This window comes from Amphibalanus amphitrite, unplaced genomic scaffold (assembly GCF_019059575.1).
Source record: "Amphibalanus amphitrite isolate SeventyFive unplaced genomic scaffold, NRLGWU_Aamphi_draft 001072F_arrow, whole genome shotgun sequence".
In the NCBI taxonomy this organism is placed as follows: domain Eukaryota; kingdom Metazoa; phylum Arthropoda; class Thecostraca; order Balanomorpha; family Balanidae; genus Amphibalanus; species Amphibalanus amphitrite.
Window position 1 is genome coordinate 78,843 of NW_024882566.1, and position 21,113 is coordinate 99,955.

At 46.7% G+C, this 21,113-nt stretch overlaps 1 protein-coding gene across 2 annotated transcripts in view; it reads left to right on the forward strand.

Annotated features, from left to right (window-relative positions):
- Positions 1 to 21,113, forward strand: part of LOC122369782 (innexin inx2-like) — a 43,860-nt gene that overhangs the window by 14,641 nt on the left and 8,106 nt on the right. For both annotated transcript variants that reach the window (XM_043344787.1, XM_043344788.1), the window contains exons 2-3: positions 6,979 to 7,269; positions 9,868 to 10,044. In XM_043344787.1, the coding sequence (XP_043200722.1) occupies positions 6,979 to 7,269; positions 9,868 to 10,044 (468 nt within the window). The remainder of the gene's footprint in view (positions 1 to 6,978; positions 7,270 to 9,867; positions 10,045 to 21,113) is intronic.

Consider the following 21,113-nt stretch of genomic DNA (forward strand, 5'->3'; position numbering starts at 1 on the left):
CGCTAATAACTTCTGATAGAGACGTGCTAGAGCGCTGAAAACGCCTTAGATGTGTTCGGCTCGACGTTGCGGATCGACTGATTTGCAACATGACCTTTTCCGGTCAGGTCATGACCTTGACCTGATGTCAAATTTTCAAGTTGACCTTTCAAGGTCAAAATATAGTTCATTCGACGCGTCTCGACGAGAGGAACACGATGGTGACAACAGTAATGTCATGACTCTTTTGAGTCAAAAGTTATTGCCGAAAAAAACGTTTTTCGTAAAAACGGCTATTTTTGGAGTTTTTGCCCTCTGGAGGCTAAACCGTTGACCTGAGGTCAAATCTGAGAACATTACACAGAAAGGTCTGTAAAAGGGCTATCGAATGCGCTTTTCCGCGGCGCTGTAGCTCTATCGGTTCTCGAGATAGCCGTTGGCAGTTTCCAAAATGTTGAAATAAAGGACACTTGACCTTTGGTGACCTCTGGTGACCTGACCTTTGACCTGACCCAAAAAATGACCGAAGTGTTTTCGTCCTTATTTTGGACGTTCTTTCGATTGCCGTTTACCGCGTGTCGCTACGTGGCCCAGGAGCCGAGTTAGAAGGGGGGTGTTCAGACACCCCCCGGCCCGGCGCGGAATCTCAGAGCACCGGCCCGGCGCGGGTTAACCCGGCAGTTGCTGGGGTATTTCGCCACCCACCGTTTGCTGGGGGGGGGGCGTTAAACGCCCCCAGCCGATAACTCGAGAACCAATAGGCGCAGCGAAACGCACGAGGCGGCAAACGAAAGAGCGCGACGAGACGCTTCAGATGAGTACTTTAAAGTTGAATTTTGAGGTCACAGGTCGGGTCAAGGTCAGGTCAAACACCTGAAATCGGGCTTTCAGTAGCATGGACTTCAGGACTTCGCAATGGGCGCCTCTCGCCATAACCTCTGTCAAAACGGTGCACAATCCATCTTATAAGGCCTACAAGAGTGTCAGCTCCAAGTAGGGGTCAGTCAAGCATAGGTCAGGGTCAAGGTCAGGTCAACCGGGTAGGCACATATCCCCGAAAATCAAAACTGATATTCGCAGCCTGTGACACATGTTTTATAGGTAATTTGGGGCGTAGAACACGATGGTGACATTCATTTTATCATATGTGTACGTGTTTGGCTCAAAAAGTTCAATTTAAGAAATTCATGTATCATGGTCGTGAAGTAGTCACGAAAAATTGCCAAGATTCAGTTCAAGATTATGGAAAATGCGGAACGATAATCAATAATCGAAGATAGCCATTTGATTGATCATGGTATTGGCAGTCTAATGGCGTTTACGGCATGTCTGTATGTCTATTCTGTGATTTTATATGATTTTTTGAACGTATGCCGTTTTTCGTCGAAAACTCAGAAATCATGACGTCACTAAAACCTCGATATCTCAAAAATTTTCCGACCGAATTTTTTGAAACTTTGTCACAATAAACTTCAATCAATTCCCTACAGGTATCCAAAATTTGGCGCGCCTGCGGCGCGCCGTTTTTATGCTATGGCCCGGCGAAAAAAGTGGGGGCGTTTAACGCCCCCCCCCCCCCCAGCAACTCGCGGGTTAAGGGACGATCAAAGTTTCTTCGATGCGTCTAGATATGAAAAAATACGATGCTAATCAATGTGGTAATAGTTGTGTAGGAAAAGTTATTGCAGAACAAAAGCAGATAATTTTTTATTTCCATCAAAACCGTCAATGTTGACGGGTGCTACTCTGTGGAGGCCAAACCATTGACCTTACATCAAATTTGAGAGAACATGTCGGTGAAACTTGAAAGACTATCATATATAAGTTTTTCAGCGACAATCTAGACTTCTCTATTTGAAGTAATCCTAACCCGCGCCCGGCTGGGGGTCCTGGATTTCCACGCCCTGCTGGGGGGGGTGTTTGAACACCCCCCCCCCCCTTCTAACTCGGCTCCTGGGCCACGTAGCGATACGCGGAAGGCGGCGTTCGAAAGACCGTCAAAAATAATGAGGAAATCACTTCGGTCAATTTTTTGGTCAGGTCAAAGGTCAGGTCACCAGAGGTCATTGAAGGCAAAATTTCGCCGATTTCCAGGTCGAATGTCGACAATTTCCAAGAAGCCAACGCATAACTCGGGAACCAATAGAGCTACCGCGCCGGGGAAAAGCGCATTTGATAGCCCTATTAACGCCCTTTCTGAGTAATTCTCTCAGATTTGACCTAACGTCAACGGTTTTGCCTGCAGGGGGCAAAAACTGCAAAAATAGCCGATTTTTCGGAAACAGTTTTTCTGCAATAACTTTTGACCCAAGCTTTGTACGAGCTTACTTTTACCGGCATCGTGTTCCTCTCGTCAAGACGCATCGAATGAACTATAACTTGACCTTGAAAGGTCAACTTGAAAATTTGACCTCAAGTCAAGGTCATGACCTGACCGGAAAGGGTCATGTTGCATATCAGTCGATCCGTATCGTCGAGTTGAACACATCTAAGGTGTTTTCATCGCTCTAGCATGCCTCTATCAAAAGTTATTTGCGAAAAAAACTGTTAGATACCATTCGTGACCTAAGATGACCTCAGGGCATAAACAGGGGTCACGGACACCATTTTCATGTTCAGTGTGTCTAAACCACTTGTAATTCAGTGTTTGGGAGTGTTTATAATGTCTTTCGTCCAAAAGAGGCGCATTTCAATTTTCTCCCATTGACTTATAATGGGGAGGTCGCAAAATTGACCTGACCTTAGGTCACCGATATCAAAATTCTGAGATATGCATTTTGTACATGCTATTGCTCTTAGCAATCGCTGAAAGTTTCAAAGCGATCGGTCACTTGGTGTAGCTATGACAGACATTGAAACTTTTTATGAGGTGAGGTCACTTCAAGTGACCTGGTGACCTGACCTTGAATGACCTTGGTCTGAAATTTTTACAACATGTGTAGAATTGATGTATGAAAAGGTGTACCAAAAACGGCGGCGCTCTGCGCCGCCGTTTTTGAGATATTCGCGAAAAACCACAAGGGGGGTGTTCAAACACCCCCCCCCCCAGCAGGGCGCGGGTTAATTTGTCTAAGAACTAAAAGTTGAAACACTTTATCCATCGATGACCCCGGTAACGTGACTTTCGACCTGGCCTATGTAAAGTTATTTGACAACGACTTCTGACGAATCTTTTTACAACGCTTTTCGTGTGTCGCTGCATGGCCAGAAAACGTCCCCAGCCTCACCCTATTGGGCTACGATAGGGCAACAGTCCTCGTACTAAGCAAAGAAAATGAAATGAATCAATGAATTTTTCAAGCAAAACAAATCATTCCTCATATTTTTGCAAAGAATATCTCAGAAAACGCACACCAGCGACCAAGATCAATCCTTGCCTGGCTAGGGTTGGTGCCTGGCTCTTCTCTTTGACAGGGGCATTTTCCACAACGCGGCTCACGGCTGACTGGGGGGAAGGGGAACTGCCGACTGACTGGGGAACTACCGAGCCCCCTTTCTATCTCCGAAACTACTGGCCCGATGTTATAAATTCAAACGGTATCTGATTACCCCGGACAAACTGTCGATCGAAACCTAACTCTATTGACCTCGAAGTCACCGATAAAGTCAAAGGTCAGGTCAAAGTAAAAAATTATCAACATTTTGGCTTGTTCACAATTTGGGCTCTGAACCCCGGCTAACAAGTAAGATCAGGCTCATTTTTACTTCATTTTATAGGTACCCTGACGGCAACAAACTTGTATTTCGATTTTTTTTTCAAATCAAGGCCAGATCATTCTAGGTCACGGAAATTTCATAGGATGCATCGGTCGCCTGACACATGTTTTGATGGTCTATTCAGCCATAGATCTCGAAAACAGTGTCGGTCGTGTCATTTGAGGCCATTTTCAGCTGGATAAAGCTGAGGTCAGGTCACTTTCAGGCCAAAAAGGTCAAAATTTGAGGTGGAGATTTTTCAAAGAAAAAGTCAGATTCAGTTTGAGCTCAGGAACACGATAAAGCTATTAACATCGGTGCGCGATGTTGAAAATGTACTAAAAATTTATATGAAAATTGACATTGTTAAAAAATTAACTACAAAGCGAGGTATAAAGATATCGGAACAAATTTCCTCGAGTAGATCATCGGTATGCGTTCCATCACATACCCTAATACCGCTTTTTCAAAAAGTAAAAAACTTATATGAAAAACATATAATTTTTGACATTTTATTACGAGCGAGCGAGCGCAGCGAGCGAAGTGAGTCTTTTCAATATAACGGAAAAATCTCAGTATGAGCGGCCCGGCCCGGCCCGGCCCGGCCCGGCCCGGCCCGGCCCGGCCCGGCCCGGCCCGTAACGCTTTTGAGAGGCTTATATCTCAGCAACCGCTGGACCGATTGGCCTGCGGTCTTTTTTGTTGGGTAGCCCCATCCCTTCTACCCCGTAATTGACTACTTTTGAAACATCTCAGTGACCGTCGCGGCACGTGCCACGTGAAAAGTCAAGGGTGTTCAAGCTGTTTTGCAAAAGCAGTGATTTTGAGAGGCTCATATCTCAGCAGCCGCTTGGGCGATTGACTTGCGGTATATTTTGTAGGGTAGCAGCATCCCTTCTACCCAAAGTAGGATACTTTCGATGTATGTGGGTCACCCCCAGTGCACGTGCAAAATACAACAATAAGAGGTGCCAAATTTGTTCCCATTTCAGTAACTCGGTAATTACTGGGGCGATTTCGCTGAAAGTTTGCATACAGGTAGGCACCCACCAGGCAATGCATTCCCATGTGTTGCGGTTAGGGTGCTACTGCACGTGCGCACGTGCAGGGGGCGTTTCCAGATCTCGAGAACGGCTGGGCCGATTGCGCTCAAATTTGGTACACGGTTGGGGACCAGTTAGTAGGGTGCCGTGCAAAAGTCATTTTGGACCCCGTTTGCACGTGCGCACGTGCAGAATGCCGCTTCCAGATCTCAGGAACGGCTGGGCCGATTGCGTTCAAATTTGGCACACCGCTAGCGACCGGTTAGAAGGGTGCTTTGCACAAGCCCGCTGGAAGCACCATCTCGCCCTTCCGCACGTGCAGGGCTCACTATCTCGCTCGCTCGTTCTTCGCCCAAAAGGCGTTTTACTGGTATGTACACCTCTGAAAATCTTTAGCCTTTTAAATCCAGGATAGCAGTTTGATAGCCCTTCATATTTTGAGTCCTCTCGCTAAGAAATTGGACCTAGCTTAAAAAACTCAGCTCTTGAGAGCGACTGCCGTGGTTCAATGCTCTTAATCAAAAACAGCCGAGCATGACGTCACTTTGATGTCATTTCCGGCCGACTTATGTTAGCTGCGAAACTTTAATTGCAAACAAGATGGCAAAGTGATTGATGCAGCCGAAGGTATTGATTGCAAGTTTCGTGTTAATACGTCCAGTGGTTACGGAGCGAGCGAAGCGAGCGGAGTCTTTCCTTAGATTAACGGAAATTTCTGAGTATGAGCGGCCGGCCGGCCGGCTGTGGTCACGATTTTGCGACGCTAATATTGCCTTGTGACGTCACTGCAGCCCGAAGGTGAAGACCGAACAGGGAAATATTGCTTAATGAGATCTTTGCCAGAGGGGGGCGACACACCCAGTTTACATACCTACCAGCCATGTTACTACACAGGGCTATCGATATCTCAACATTCAGAGTTAACCCGCGCCCGGCTGGGGGGCCTGGATTTCCACGCCCTGCTGGGTGGGGGGGGGGGGGGTGTCTGAACACCCCCCCCCCTTCTAACTCGGCTCCTGGGCCACGTAGCGATACGCGGAAGGCGGCGTTCGAAAGAGCGTCAAAAATAATGACGAAATCACTTCGGTCATTTTTTTTTGGTCAGGTCAAAGGTCAGGTCACCAGAGGTCATTGAAGGCAAAATTTCGCCGGTTTCCAGGTCGAATGTCGACAATTTCCAAGATACCAACGCATAACTCGGGAACCAATAGAGCTACAGCGCCGCGGAAAAGCGCATTCGATAGCCCTATTAACGCCCTTTCTGAGCAATTCTCTCAGATTTGACCTAACGTCAACGGTTTTGCCTGCAGGGAGCAAAAACTGCAAAAATAGCCGATTTTTTCGGAAACAGTTTTTCTGCAATAACTTTTGACCCAAGCCTTGCACGAGCTTACTTTTACCGACATCGTGTTCCTCTCGTCAAGACGCATCGAATGAACTATAACTTGACCTTGAAAGGTCAACTTGAAAATTTGACCTCAGGTCAAGGTCATGACCTGACCTGAAAGGGTCATGTTGCATATCAGTCGATTCGTATCGTCGAGCTGAACACATCTAAGGCGTTTTCATCGCTCTAGCATGCCTCTATCAAAAGTTATTTGCGAAAAACTGTTAGATACCATTCGTGACCTAAGATGACCTCAGGGCATAAACAGGGGTCACGGACACCATTTTCATGTTAAGTGTGTCTAAACCACTTGTAATTCAGTGTTTGGGAGTGTTGTGTGAAAATGTCTTTCGTCCAAAAGAGGCGCATTTCAATTTTCTCCCATTGACTTATAATGGGGAGGTCGCAAAATTGACCTGACCTTAGGTCATCGATATCAAAATTCTGAGATATACGTTTTGTACATGCTATTGCTCTTAGCAATCGCTGAAAGTTTCAAAGCGATCGGTCACTCGGTGTAGCTATGACATACATTGAAACTTTTTATGAGGTGAGGTCACTTCAAGTGATCTGGTGACCTGACCTTGAATGGCCTTGGTCTGAAATTTTTACAACATGTGTAGAATCGATGTATGATAAGGTGTACCAAAAACGGCGGCGCTCCGCGCCGCCGTTTTTGAGATATTCGCGAAAAACCACAAGGGGGGGGTGTTCAAACACCCCCCCCCCCAGCAGGGCGCGGGTTAAATCAACATTAGCGTAGCTTACCAGGTAGGCGGCTGCAGTCAACTTCGATAGTGCCCAGAGTCACACCACACAGTTCCCGTCCAGCCCTTGCAGCTATCACAGCACCGTGTTTCACCTCTTTCACAGTCGGCAATCAAATCGGGCAGCCCGATGTTGGGCGTTCTCGGACCGCTCTCGTCCCAGACGAAGCTGTTCTCGTCGCGCACCAAGCCGCGCGGGGACAGCTTCATCTTCCGCATGCACTACCGGACGACGTTTGTCTTCATAATGGCGTGCTGTCTGCTGGTGACGGCCACCCAGTACCTCGGAGACAAGATCGCCTGTCTGGTGGACAAGGACTCGCTCTCGCAGAAGGTCATCGACACGTACTGCTTCATCTCCAGCACCTATACGCTGCCGTCCACCAAAGACATGCAGGTGAGACCACCGTGGACGGGCACAGCGGGTGCCTGGCGCTGATAGAAGCAATGTAGAGGCGACAGCTGAATTTAGACTTAGGTACTTCTAACTGCAGCTCACCCACCACAACAAAATCACAATCTTGTGTCCATTTCTCAAAGCTGAACCATTTAAAAAATAACTTATATTTTGAGGAGGCGTTTAAGCTTTAACACTTAGCCCTAAAAGTGGGCAATTCATGGTTTCGCATTCGTCTACTACCCTCTATGATCTGTAGGAAGATAGTTTACAAATGACAGTGATCTGTAACCCTTGAGGCCCAAGCTCCGGGGGTTAAAACGGAGCTTGAGCCCAGTGGCTCCTATTGAACTAGCTATTGAACTCCTATTGAACTCCTATTGAACTCATGACAATTCCTATTGAACTAGCAACCATGTTTCGCTAGCGAAGATCGCTGCCACCAATTGACTTTCGAATGAAATTATTGCTTCAACTAATCGTGAGTTGAGCCAGTCACACTGTTACCTGCAATGATGTGTAGCAGCGCTAGTTTGCAGGAACAGGGCCGTCACCATGCGGTGTGCGACCAAAGGGCAACATAGATAGCCACGTCACTTGTGGGAAAACTGGAGCGTCATCTAGGATTCATAAGACCGACGCTGGCTCATGAACTAAGCCTGTAGTGATTGATAGCTCGTTCTAGGTTCTGTGCGATAGGAAGTGGTTGTCAACCTGCTTTCCGAGACCGGAAATCAAACAAAAGTAAATGATGCAACCATAGTAACACGATCCAAAGTCCGTTATTGCCCGGCTCTGCAATCCGGTTTCGTTAACCCGCGCCCTGCTGGGGGGGGGGGGTGTTTGAACACCCCCCCCCCTTGTGGTTTTTCGCAAATATCTCAAAAACGGCGGCGCGGAGCGCCGCCGTTTTTGGTACACCTTATCATACATCAATTCTACACATTTTGTGAAAATTTCAGACCAAGGTCATTCAAGGTCAGGTCACCAGGTCACTTGAAGTGACCTCACCTCATAAAAAGTTTCAATGTCTGTCATAGCTACACCGAGTGACCGATCGCTTTGAAACTTTCAGCGATTGCTAAGAGCAATAGCATGTACAAAATTTATATCTCAGAATTTTGATATCGATGACCTAAGGTCAGGTCAATTTTGCGACCTCCCCATTATAAGTCAATGGGAGAAAATTGAAATGCGCCTCTTTTGGACAAAAGACATTATAAACACTCCCAAGCACCGCATTACAAGTGGTTTAGACACACTGAACATGAAAATGGTGTCCGTGACCCTTGTTTATGCCCTGAGGTCATCTAAGGTCACGAATGGTATCTAACAGTTTTTCGCAAATAACTTTTGATAGAGGCATGCTAGAGCGATGAAAACGCCTTAGATGTGTTCAGCTCGACGATACGGATCGACTGATATGCAACATGACCCTTTCTGGTCAGGTCATGACCTTGACCTGAGGTCAAATTTTCAAGTTGACCTTTCAAGGTCAAGTTATAGTTCATTCGATGCGTCTTGACGAGAGGAACACGATGTTGGTAAAAGTAAGCTCGTACAAGGCTTGAGTCAAAAGTTATTGCAGAAAAACTGTTTCCGAAAAAATCGGCTATTTTTGCAGTTTTTGCCCCCTGCAGGCAAAACCGTTGACGTTAGGTCAAATCTGAGAGAATTACTCAGAAAGGACTTTAATAGGGCTATCGAATGCGCTTTTCCGCGGCGCTGTAGCTCTATTGGTTCTCGAGTTATGCGTTGGCTTCTTGGAAATTTTCGACATTCGACCTGGAAATCGGCGAAATTTTGCCTTCAATGACCTCTGGTGACCTGACCTTTGACCTGACCAAAAAATTGACCGAAGTGATTTCGTCATTATTTTTGACGCTCTTTCGAACGCCGCCTTCCGCGTATCGCTACGTGGCCCAGGAGCCGAGTTACAAGGGGGGTGTTCAAACACCCCCCCCCCCCAGCAGGGCGTGGAAATCCAGGACCCCCAGCCGGGCGCGGGTTAAATGATGATGTCCGCTGCACGAAGATAATTATTGTCCGGTGTAATTCAGCATACGAACGAAGCCAATGATATTCAAATGAGACATCACTTGAAAATCGAAGTAAATTTCCCGTGTGCTATCATCGTGCCGCGTGGTGACCTATCGTCAAATATTGATCATCGGAAGGGGAAATTTACAAGTACAGATTGAGGGGTTTAACGAATTATTTGCTAGTGGTAAACAAAAGTTAGAACGGGGTTATCCCCGTCATAATGAAAATCATCAATAAATACATATGTAAGAGATGCTCTAAAAGCTAGACTCAAGCTACACTGCAATGCACATCTTCAATGGAAAACAAATTAAAAGCAAAACGTTTTTTAATGGATGCTCAAAATATCAGATATTTTGTTGTAGTTAGCCAGTTTTCTAATGGTCTGACATTGACATTGTTGCCTAATGCTACTACCGACTCAGTCGTAATGAGCGGCTGCTGAACTGGTGGTTTGCCTTCAGAAAGTGTCGAAGACTTATTAACATCCAGTCCTCCACGACTACCACCGCGCCTGTCTGACGCCCCCTCCCCCCCCCGCGCTCTCCCCTACAGGAGGGCCTCCAAGTGGCCCACCGCGGCCTGGGTCCCGACGTGCCGGAGGAGGAGACCGTCTACCACAACTACTACATGTGGGTTCCGTACGTGCTGTTCCTGCAGGCGCTCTGCTTCTACGTGCCCCACTGGCTGTGGAAGATGATGCAGACCGATAAGGTCATGAACGTCCTGCAGGTGGGTCCAACACTCGAACGGCCAGAGATGCACACTTGGTATGCGGGTGAGTCCAACACTCGAACGGCTAGAGATTCATACTTGGTATGTGGGTGAGTCCCAACAGTCGAACGGCTAGAGATGAGAATTTGGTACTGATTGAGGCAGCGTGTTCTGCGAAGGAAATTACCTCAAACAACGTAGCGTTATAGAAATAACTAGGGTTACCCGCGTGCTCCGCAACGCGAAGAAGGGCTATTTGTGACCCGTGGGTATTGGGTTGGTCTGTGTCGATTTGGTTGGTATCCATTTCGTTCGAATGCTTTTTGACGGCCAAAACAAAAAAAAAGATACATCGCATCGAGGTGCCCGTGTCGTATTATCATGCGTTCTACTTAGAATGGTTCGAAAACTGGCGTAAAGTCTTTTGAGTGCCATCGATGAATTTCGCTAAAAATGACAATGTAATGGTTTGAAACATTTACATTTTTAAGAATACTGTTGCTTATAATGTAAAAATGAAGATTGAGCCTTGGGCAGAATTGAATTCTCTTTCCAACGGTACCATTTTCAACTGCCAAACGTATCAGGTTATACAGCAAAACCCGTGTGAATAATAAAGTGGCACATCATCGACAAACACCATTTTCTCCCGTGATTTGTACCACCTTGGCGTCGATCAATTAGCTATTCACTATTTTCCCATGAGAGGCGGTACATTTCTCTTGCCCACAGGCGTTGTTTCAACTCGGTCTGTATAACGGTCACCTAAAAATAAAATCAATTCCAAAATCCGTCAAAAACCGCATTTTTTCAACAAAAGTGCCCTCACGGGTGCACGTGGCACGTGCCTTCCTCTGCATCGTACACCATTCGACAGCCCGCTCAATTATCTACACGATGCTGTTTTCTCCGTGCCTATCGGGCCCAGGGTTACCGAGATATTGCACGGGGATCGGACCCGTGTCGGGCAAATTCGGCCATTTTCGCCCGATTTTGCAAGCCGATTTATACATGTAAAGTCTATGACGCGAATTTGCACTTTTTAAGCACGCGCCACGCGCTCACTACCAATCCGATCGAGCTAAGACCCCTCAAAGGCACGTCGCGCATCCTTGATCTATAAGTTGTGCAAATTTCACCGGGCTAGGTGCAACGGTCTGGCCTGTAGTCCACGCAAAGCACCACCAAGTCGGGACCTCGGTAACGGACAGACGCACCCTCCTCAAATAGTAAGTTAGACAAGCGGCTGCGCCACTTGCTTTGCTGCGTGGTACGAAAAAATTGCGGCACCAGCCAATTTGCTTTCGAATGGTGTTTGATTCATGTCGATGTGTCGTCTAGAAGCATAGATATGGACGGAAATGTGAAGAGAATTTAAAAAATACTGCTCTGAGGGCTTTGTTGGATACAATTTGGCTGATACGGGGTCAAGACGGGTCATAGGGGTCAGCCCTGGTCACTCTGGGTCAGGCCAGGTCACATAGGTCACCTCTGGTCTGATGGGATCAGCCCGGACCCCTGTTCTACTTTTGCCTCCACCACTACCCCTACCCCTACCACTACCCCTACCACTACCCCTACCACTACCCTTACTACTACCCCTACCCCTACTACTACCCCTACCACTACCCCTACCCCTACCCCTACCACTACCCCTACCACTACCCCTACCACTACCCCTACCACTACCCCTACCACTACCCCTACCCCTACCCTACCCCTACTACTACCCCTACCACTACCCCTACCCCTACTACTACTACTACCACTACCCCTACCCCTACCACTACCCCTACCCCTATCCCTACTACTACCCCTACCACTACCCCTACCACTACCCCTACCACTACCCCTACCACTACCCCTACTACTACCCCTACCACTACCCCTACCACTACCCCTACCACTACCCCTACCACTACCCCTACCACTACCCCTACCCCTACTACTACCCCTACCCCTACTACTACCCCTACCACTACCCCTACCCCTACTTCTACTCCTACCACTACCACTACCCCTACCCCTACCCCTACCCCTACCCCTACCCCTACCAACACCGCCGGGTCATGCCAGGTCACAGAATAATTGGATCCAATCAGTAATAAAATATCAGACTTTAAGTGTTCCCAACCCTGCCCCTGTTCGTGCCATTCCATTACGCTTAATCGCATTTGTCGGAAATGGCGCATTTTGACAAATGTGGCGCATTGCGGCAAACGCGGCGCATTTTCACCCGGTGATTAAGCATGCATCCTGGCACCAAATTGCACCCATATCGGACCATATTTGACGAAACTGTGCGATTTGCGGCAAAAATGACGCCCTGAAACAAATGTGGCGCCTTGCGGCAAACGCGGTGCATTTGTAAATTCCTATCACAAACTGTACCCATTTAGCGACAATCAACACATTTTTTCGCCACCATTTATTAAAATCAATAATTTCACCATCCGCCAATGCGAGGCACCCGCCGCCGATCGGCATGCATTTAGTCCACAAAGTTTGTCGACCCCGGCTCTCAATGAAGATCTACGAACCGATCAAAATTTCATTGGCGTTCTTCCAGCGCGCGCCACGTGCCAACTGTGCACCCCAGCGAGTGGAAACCCAGAAAAGGCGCTGACCCGCTCTGTCACCTATGAGGTGTGCAAATTTCAACTTCCTACGGCATACCGTCCGCCCTCAAGCCGTAACAAATTGAACCCACTACACGGCGTGGCGGACACACACACACACTCACAGACAGACGGATTCTGTTTGAATAGTAAGTTAGATGTAGATGGTTCCGAGAAAGAAATAACCGACTGTCTTGTCGAGATGGTTCCGGGAATGAATAGACTTCAAACAATGCAGCGTAAAAAAACAACCGTTTCCTCAGTTTCTTAAAACACGCAAAAAAAAAACAAAAAGATGAGTTCAAACCAGTGTTCGCCACGGGCCGGGCCAGCCCAACGGGCCATGGGCCGGGCTGGGCTACGGGCTGGGCCGGGCCCCCAAATATCAATAGTTAACGGGCTATGGACGGGCCGGGCCAAGAGCTTTGTGGACTATGGGTTTTGCGACTTATGTCAATTTAAGAAAATTTGGAAACTGATGCAAACAAAACCCACTGGGAAAATACTTAAACTAAACCAAGTTTAAGCAATGTGAAAGAAAACCTACTTGATATTGAATTTTGGGAATCTTGAGAATCATCCAATATCACATCATGTCACACATAGGAGGGCTTTCATAAAAATTCCGCAACCAAAAAGATAAGAGAATCTCTAGCATCATTAGTTTGTTAATAACAGTTAAAATGTAGTTATCAGAATAACTTACTTAGCACTACAACTCGAAAAACTAAGAAGCCACTCAACAATGATTGGCTACAGGGCTACATTAAGTTTAACACTTATATATGGCGATAGTGAGACAATTCCAACACAGTCTTTTTTCCTTCACCGACGGCTTTTTAACGAACAGAACCTTAAAAGGATACTCACGAAACACACTGTAAGTAACGAGGAATTCTACAGAGTATTTCGCGATGAAAGCTTCTTTAAATGTCCATAAATTTGTCAAAATAAATCTCACAACAACAATCCGGCCCCTTCTCAACAAAATTTGCGAGATGGCGGCGCCAAGGCCGTATAGGCGGCGCTATGTTTATGTGGCGGCATCTGGGTAGTATCGGTAGTATACACAACAGTATATCAAATAAATACGTTTTTTAAGTAAGTATCAAGGTGAAAAACAAAATTAAACAAATAAAAAATAAAACCTAAATCACGAAGTCTGAAAACTCGAACGAAAAACAAAATAAAAACTTGATCATATATGTTTTGTTATACAATTGGTCAAAATCGCTACCTGCCGCAGCTGCGACAATTAAGAAGTGTTCGTTTATTTTCAATCGATGATGATGATGCGTAAAAAACGCAAAAGTACCTAATGACATTTCAAGCTTACCATGTTTTCTGCTTACGCTGCTAGCGATATCCATATCTTGAAAAGTGCCTAACATAAAATAGCAAGGAAAGCAGCAGATAGTTGTCCACAGGGATTCGGTTGACACGTGTGGGCATGAATTGAAAATAGATTAAATCAGTTTTGCTGATAAATGGATGGATTTTCTCTTTTTTGGAAGACAGTGCTAAAGCTAGTGTCACCTATTTTGTATGCTTTCTCAGGCTTTTGATATTGCAGCATCAATGGAGTGAATTTAACAGCAAGGTCAATCCCAGACAGATTCAGCAATTCCCATAAGTCAAGCTTTTTTTCTGCTGGTAAGTGCTGGGAAGTATAGAGTAAGTTGCAAATACTTCCTTCAAGTATGCATTAGAGTCACCAATTATGCATGATGATGTTCACACACATCAGCTTGCAAGATGACTTTACTCATAGAATGTAGTTAATATAATCATGTAAACTTTTTATAGGTGTGTAATCATGACCTAATTGACTGAGGTGCTTGCTGTTAGTGTTAAAATTTGTGCCATAGGTACTTGAAATGATTATATTCATTGAAAAGAAGGGAGTCATGATTGCCATGTTAATACATGTTCATACAATTTGAATTGTTCTCAAAATAGTGTAATCAATCATGCTTATTATAGCAATAGATTAAGGCAATAACTAGATTGCTAATTTTGACGGGCCGGGCCGGGCTGGGCTTGGACATATTTGCCAGAGCGGGCTACGGGCTGGGCCGGGCTCTGAACCCATGGGCCCGGGCCGGGCTGGGCTGGGGATTTTGGGGCCCGTGGCGAACACTGGTTCAAACATGTAAAAAGATGACTTGCTATGGAAATTAAGCGATTCAACAAGTCCGTCACCAGGTTAAAATATCTGTCCCGCTCTGAACAACAGGGTCAATCCGAATGCTATTGCGATGGGCATGAGTTCCAAGAAAAATTCACACGCACGTGTTTGAAACACCGATGGCGGTAACTTTCTTCTCAAAACTCCCCGCGTCTTTCTCACGCACTGTGTCCGCTTCCATTCCCATATTTCACCCATATCGGACTTCAAATTCGAACACCGACAGCGGCGTTGCCCACACAGTGGCTCTTATTTACCGTCTGAGAGACAAGCTATCTTATCGTCCCGGCGCACGGGGACGCCAGCGAGGGGTGGGGGCGCGGGGCCGGGCGCGGACCCGGGCTCCTTGGAGGCTGGGAGAGCAGCACGTGCTTTAGCGGTGCGCCCAGCGGCGGTGGGGAACTGGGGCAGCCTGTATCGGGTCAGTGTGGTGACGCCCGGCAGTTCCGCGCCTTATCGGCTGGGCTGACTGTTCAGCTGAGATGGCAGGTGCGAGGAAAGGAGGGGGAGAGGGGAGGGGAATCAGGGTTCCGGTCGCCGGGGGAAAGGGAGTGGCTTACCTGACAGCTGTCGGGTTCGATTTGTCTCTGATTTGTGGGATGTAGTACAAGTAAAATGCTGGTCATGTGAGTCATATTTAGTTCCCCCCATTTTTCAAAGTCATAGTTTCAAGCGATAAGAAGCGATAATAATTTTTCAAGCGATAATAATTTTTCCGGAACACAAAGACTAAACACAGGCTGACCCCAGTTGCGCGATTATTTCAGTTTCGTTTTGATTTTGGAGAGGCGCTTTGATTTAAAGGGACCCTCCCACCTTCAAAAAAGTTTATGAATTGGCATGAAAGTGATGTCGCTCGGTTCAGAAAGAGCGAAAACGAATATCTACCAAATTTCACCGAAAAATATTCACCGGTTTTCAGGATATTAGACTTTTACTTTTGTTTACTTTTTTGGGATCTCCGCTGTTTCTAGCGACTTTATTTTAGAAGTGCGGCGTTTGCGGCAGATGTTGCGCGCAAATAGCATATACCACCGCGTGCTACAAAACGTTTTAGTCAAACATTTAAAAATCGTTAAATATCTGCGCTGACGTCACACATTCAGAGGGGTATTCCTAAGCACTAGCCCCTCTGAATCAAAATGCTGCAATTTTGAAATTCAATATTTCCGATTTAAGGCATTTCTCGATGTTGTGAGTGCCGAAACCGGTAATTGTGAGCCAGGGACCCCATTTTGGCTATCTCAACTCAAATCTAATGTTAAGGTGGGAGGGTCCCTTTAAGTTTATCTTTTGCGCCGATCCACCACTGAACTTGTTTGTTGTTTTGTTTTATTACTAGATAAAATGAGCTGAATTGTAATTTGTACTGAACTGAACTGAACTGAACTGAACTGAACTGAACCATTGACTGAAGTCAACACCATTTACTCCTTCCCATCTAATTCAAATCACGTGACCATTGTTGTACGAAAGCCTTTAAAATGTATATGTGATTGAATGCTTGCAATAGCACTTCTGAACACCACAATTTGATGGGCAAGCATCGGAATCGTATGGGGCTTCTGGGGTTTTTAGTGAATAACTCGCAGAAGTGTCCGATATCGCTACAAACACCAGTAGCTTCGTGCCGAATAGTTAAAGGGACAGTATCATCGAAAAAAAAAAAATCAATTTATGGAGCTGATTTTTTTTTACTAGCATTTCTTATTTTTCTGAATCAGAAAAACATAGTTTGAGGACCGAACTCGGTGAAAAATATTGCAACCACATTTCATTTTCATGATTCATTTTCATGAGCGAACCACCACTATACAAGCATGGCCGCCAGTTTGGAAGCATGCAAAATTACTACAGAACTGGCGCAGATAATACATTATTGACGCTACGCTTACGCGGTCGTTCTTCTGATTGAGTTGTCCTTAGGGAGAGGTAGCCTTAGGTATTGCCTATAAAAATATAACGTGACAATTGGAGGGAGTGACAATTGGACGTGACAATTGACAATGGGAGAAAATATCACGTGACAATCACGTGATAAACGTCATACATTGGAGGGAGATTGTGATTCAAGCTGGAGGAATTCCTTTGTTGAGCCGCTAGAATCCGAAGGAAACAGCGGAAATTGCCTACGACTATTTAATGAATTTAACGGTGATGAATAAGTGCGAAAAACGTTTTGGCTTTATAAAATTTGATGAAATGACCAGGGTAAAAGTTTTATTACTGGCGGTCAATTCAAAACGGCGCAAACATTTAAACAGTGAAGATAGTGAAGCACGATTCAAAGTGTGGTACACCTTTCGTACTTTGAGCGGCGATAGCGGGATAACGGTGTGGAGCTTCGAGGATCGGTCTTCAGTTCCCGGACCAGAAAGGTGGGGCCTATGCAATGTCAAATTTCATCAAAATGGTGATACTGTCCCTTTAAACCAATCACCTTCAAAGTGCATGACCCAGACCCAACAGACTATTTACGTGTGACCCCTTCATCAAGACCATGTCAGGATATTTTGATAATGTCAGGATAACCATGTCAGAAGCGGTGATTCGACGCATATCAACGCAGTATTTTTTGGCTGTTTTCAAACATTTGCGATTAAAAATGTACCAACAAAAGAAATAGGTATAGGTATGTTCATGTATTATGAACGAACGTGGGCTCAAGGTTATGTGAAGGTCACTGGTCATGTCAAGGTCAGTGACCTTTGATGCCCTTGGTTGTTTTTTTAAACACATTTGAGTACCTATCCTCGAATATTTTGAATTTTCATTCATTTGAAATTTAGAGAACCTTTCCTTTAGAACGAGTTGCACATCGCGGAGCTAACTTTTTGTGGTGACTGATAAATACTAAGAAAAGCCGGTATTAGTAGAGCACCTGACCTGACCTGTGATAATAATAAGTTGGATACCGTCGGCTTCCTCTCGTAACGAGCAATGGGCCTTTTTCCGCATAACAAGGTCAATCAGCATCGAACAGCTCGAGGTTCAACCGGTCCCTCTCCCTTTGATATTTCACAATTAGCCGCCGTAAAATGGCCAACATCAACATGAGCCAGTGATGGTACCCTGTAAATAATTTATAACCTTATCAGCATGCGCCCGTCACCGTGTAATAACTGATTTTGAACTTACCTTGAGTTGATTCCATCCGTGTGCACTGCTTATTGTCTTGTTCGGCATCATTGGTTTTTGACCGATCCACATCACTTTTGGCATCAGCAGCAGTCAGCACCCATCACTCACGAAGGCATCCCGGTATCTCAATCTCAATCTGGGGGCTTCAGCCTCCATGAAAACCAGCATAACGGCTCCGATAACTTATTGCCGCACTGGAAGATACCACAAAAGCACGGCACTTCACCAACGCACCTCACACTACCCTACGCCAATCGGATTCACATGACCCGTCACTCCAGCCTTGACACACGACCTTCACACGGGGTGCCCGCTTGCACGCGGCGCGGTCAGCGCAGAAAGACGGGGCACTGCGCATGCGCGACCGGCCGAACACCGGCCGGAGCGGGGCGGCTCCAGCGGCGCCCCCGCTCTCCCTCCCCCCTCCGTCCAGCGGCCGTCCCCCCCCCCCTCCCTCGCGGCGGTCGGCCGGCAGTCTGCGTGAGATAGGCGTTAGGCACTGGGCACTGGGACACTTTGGATAGCCCCGATCGCGCTCTCGAAGAAATGCCTAACCTAATGACTTGAACTTTACACAATGCGTAAATTTACTGAGGGGATGAATAGGGTCCCGTCATGGCTTCTGGATAGTGGGGAACGCCTTGGGTAGTTGAAAGTATTATTGTCCTGCAGTTACAGTTGTCTATTGCAACTGGAGAGGGAGAATGTTCTTACTCAATGTCAAAACCTGTTCTTATTTATCTGCAGATTTTGGGTCAGTTCATACCCTCAGGACCGGGAAATATAAGTAATCTGTGCTGCATCTTTGCCCAATGAATCTCCCCTGAGTGATTACCGAACTCAGATAGGTACATATACCTAGGAGTGCAAAGTGCTGCATACCATGCATGATGAATCGGTACGGCACTTAAATTGGTCACAACTTAAAGTGTGAAGCATTTTGTCATATAATTATATGATTACAATAGTGTGTGTGCATGCATATTTTACAATGTTCATTCTTCGCCCACCTGTACGGGTCCTCGGGAGCGCATGCCTAGTTTTTGTCCGATCAAGTGATAACTGATCTCGACCTGTGCTGAAAATGCGCTAGAGTCGTCATTTTTTATCACTTTTTATTGTTTCCGATAGCGTAAACAACGGGCGATAAATTTGTCAGAACAGACAGATATCTCAGTGATCTGATCATTTAGTTCCGTATCGATGCTGTCGTCGAAAAGAATGTGGATAACGATAAAATCCAGTCCGCAGATGTTCGGGAGGCGGATAGGGAAGTGATAAAAAGAGCACAAAAGCGCAGTGTGCGCTACTCAGCTCAAAGTAGTGCGACAAAGTGAAATACGATATCACTCTGCATTATAAGTCAATCTATCCGGTTGCATTTTTTTTTTTTTTTGCATAATCCAAGCAGAAGCCGGGGATATTATTTCAATACATTGCAATTGAATGTTAGGCTGCTGGTTTACTATTGTTTATTTCAGTGTGAATAGGTAAGTGCTCCGTACTTTTTAATGCGTTTTATTATTCATCGTGCCAACAGCGAAATGGAAAGTCAAAAAATGTCAGCAGAAATTAGCAATGAACATTGACGAAAAATTATCTCATCAAATCATTTACATTTTAGATGGTACACCCTCACTGGGATACACCACAAATGACTTCGGTCATGGCACGAGTCAGTCATCATCGGGGCATACCCAGTTCTATTCATATTTACCAATCCCATGACGTCACAAACGAACCCCTCCCCGATACAAAGCGAGCCGGGGAGGCAGTGTTCTCAGCCTGTGCTAACTCACGGCTAGCTATCGGTTGCAGAGGCACCGATAGGCCGTATCGGTCGACGCCGACTGTTTCTAGTCCACTAACAAACAGACTGTGCACATGGGCGGACCCAGGAGACAGCTTAGGTGGGGCAAAACACCGCAGCAATAGTTTCATATAGCCGTGACTCACTGGCGGTCCCAGGGGGGGGCCACGGGGGCCATGGCCCCCCCTTTGGTGCTGAAAGGTGGGGCCATACTATCTTTTGGCCCCACCTTTCAGATCGAACAAAAGTCCTAGAAAAGCTTTTCGTATGTTTCATTTTCTTTCTTGCGCCATCAAAGGACGTAAATTTCACTCATGAGTGGGCTCAGTTTCGCATTCTGTCAATTTGGCGGTCAGCGTCGCTGGCACCGGTTCACGAGTATGGCCGGATATATATGGAATATCAGCGTGGGTTTACTTGAGGCTCTCGTAGGCCCAGCAATGGCTGGCATGAGACCCTCTTCGGCAGTGGTGGGTGGGCCCTGCTAAAGGAGATTGGCTCTAAGACACTAAAGTAAGACCTCATGGGTTGGTGCTGTGTACCTCAGAAGCCCGGTGGTGACGCCGCATGCCGGCTTGGTTTCTTAAGGATTAGCGTGGGAACTCCGGGGCCTGCATAGAGTTTGCATGAGCAAGTATATAATCTCAGAGGCATATGTGTGTAATGTGTACACAGTGGCGGTCGCGGGGGGGGGGGCATCAGGGCCATGCCCCCCAAAGGTCAATAAAGGGGGCCATCATATCATTTGCCCCCCCCCTCAAACAACCAATGGGCCCCCATATAGGTGTATGGGGCCCTGGCAATTTTTCGATCGTCACGAGGCTCAAAAAACCCACGCCCAGCTATTAATATAGCTCCCACACCGGTCTTTGAGCGTCCTACACTGACCTCTGAGGGAACTTCAGTGGCGGTCAAGCGCCCACGTTGGCCGCTAAGAGCCTACATCAACCTCTGAGACCCCACATCTGGCCTATGAGGGCCCCTGACCGGCCTCAGGGGTCCCAACCGGCGTCTGAGGGTCTCACACCGGTCTCTGGTGGCCTTATTTCTGTCTGTGGTGTCCCAAGACGAACCTTTAGGTGCCAATGAGGGCCCCGCACTGGCTGCTGAAGACCCGACGCCGGCCTCTAAGGGCCTGCATTGGCCTCTGAGGAGGGCCCATCTTGGCCTTTGAGGGCCCTCTGCTGGTCTCTGGGGTCCAACGACGGCTCATGCCGGTCTTTTAGGGCCCCACGCTGACCTCTGAGGGCCCATGTTGGCCTGTAATGACCCACATTAGTCTCTGAGAGCCCAACTCGGTCACGGATTGTCTCAAACTACTGGCCTTTGT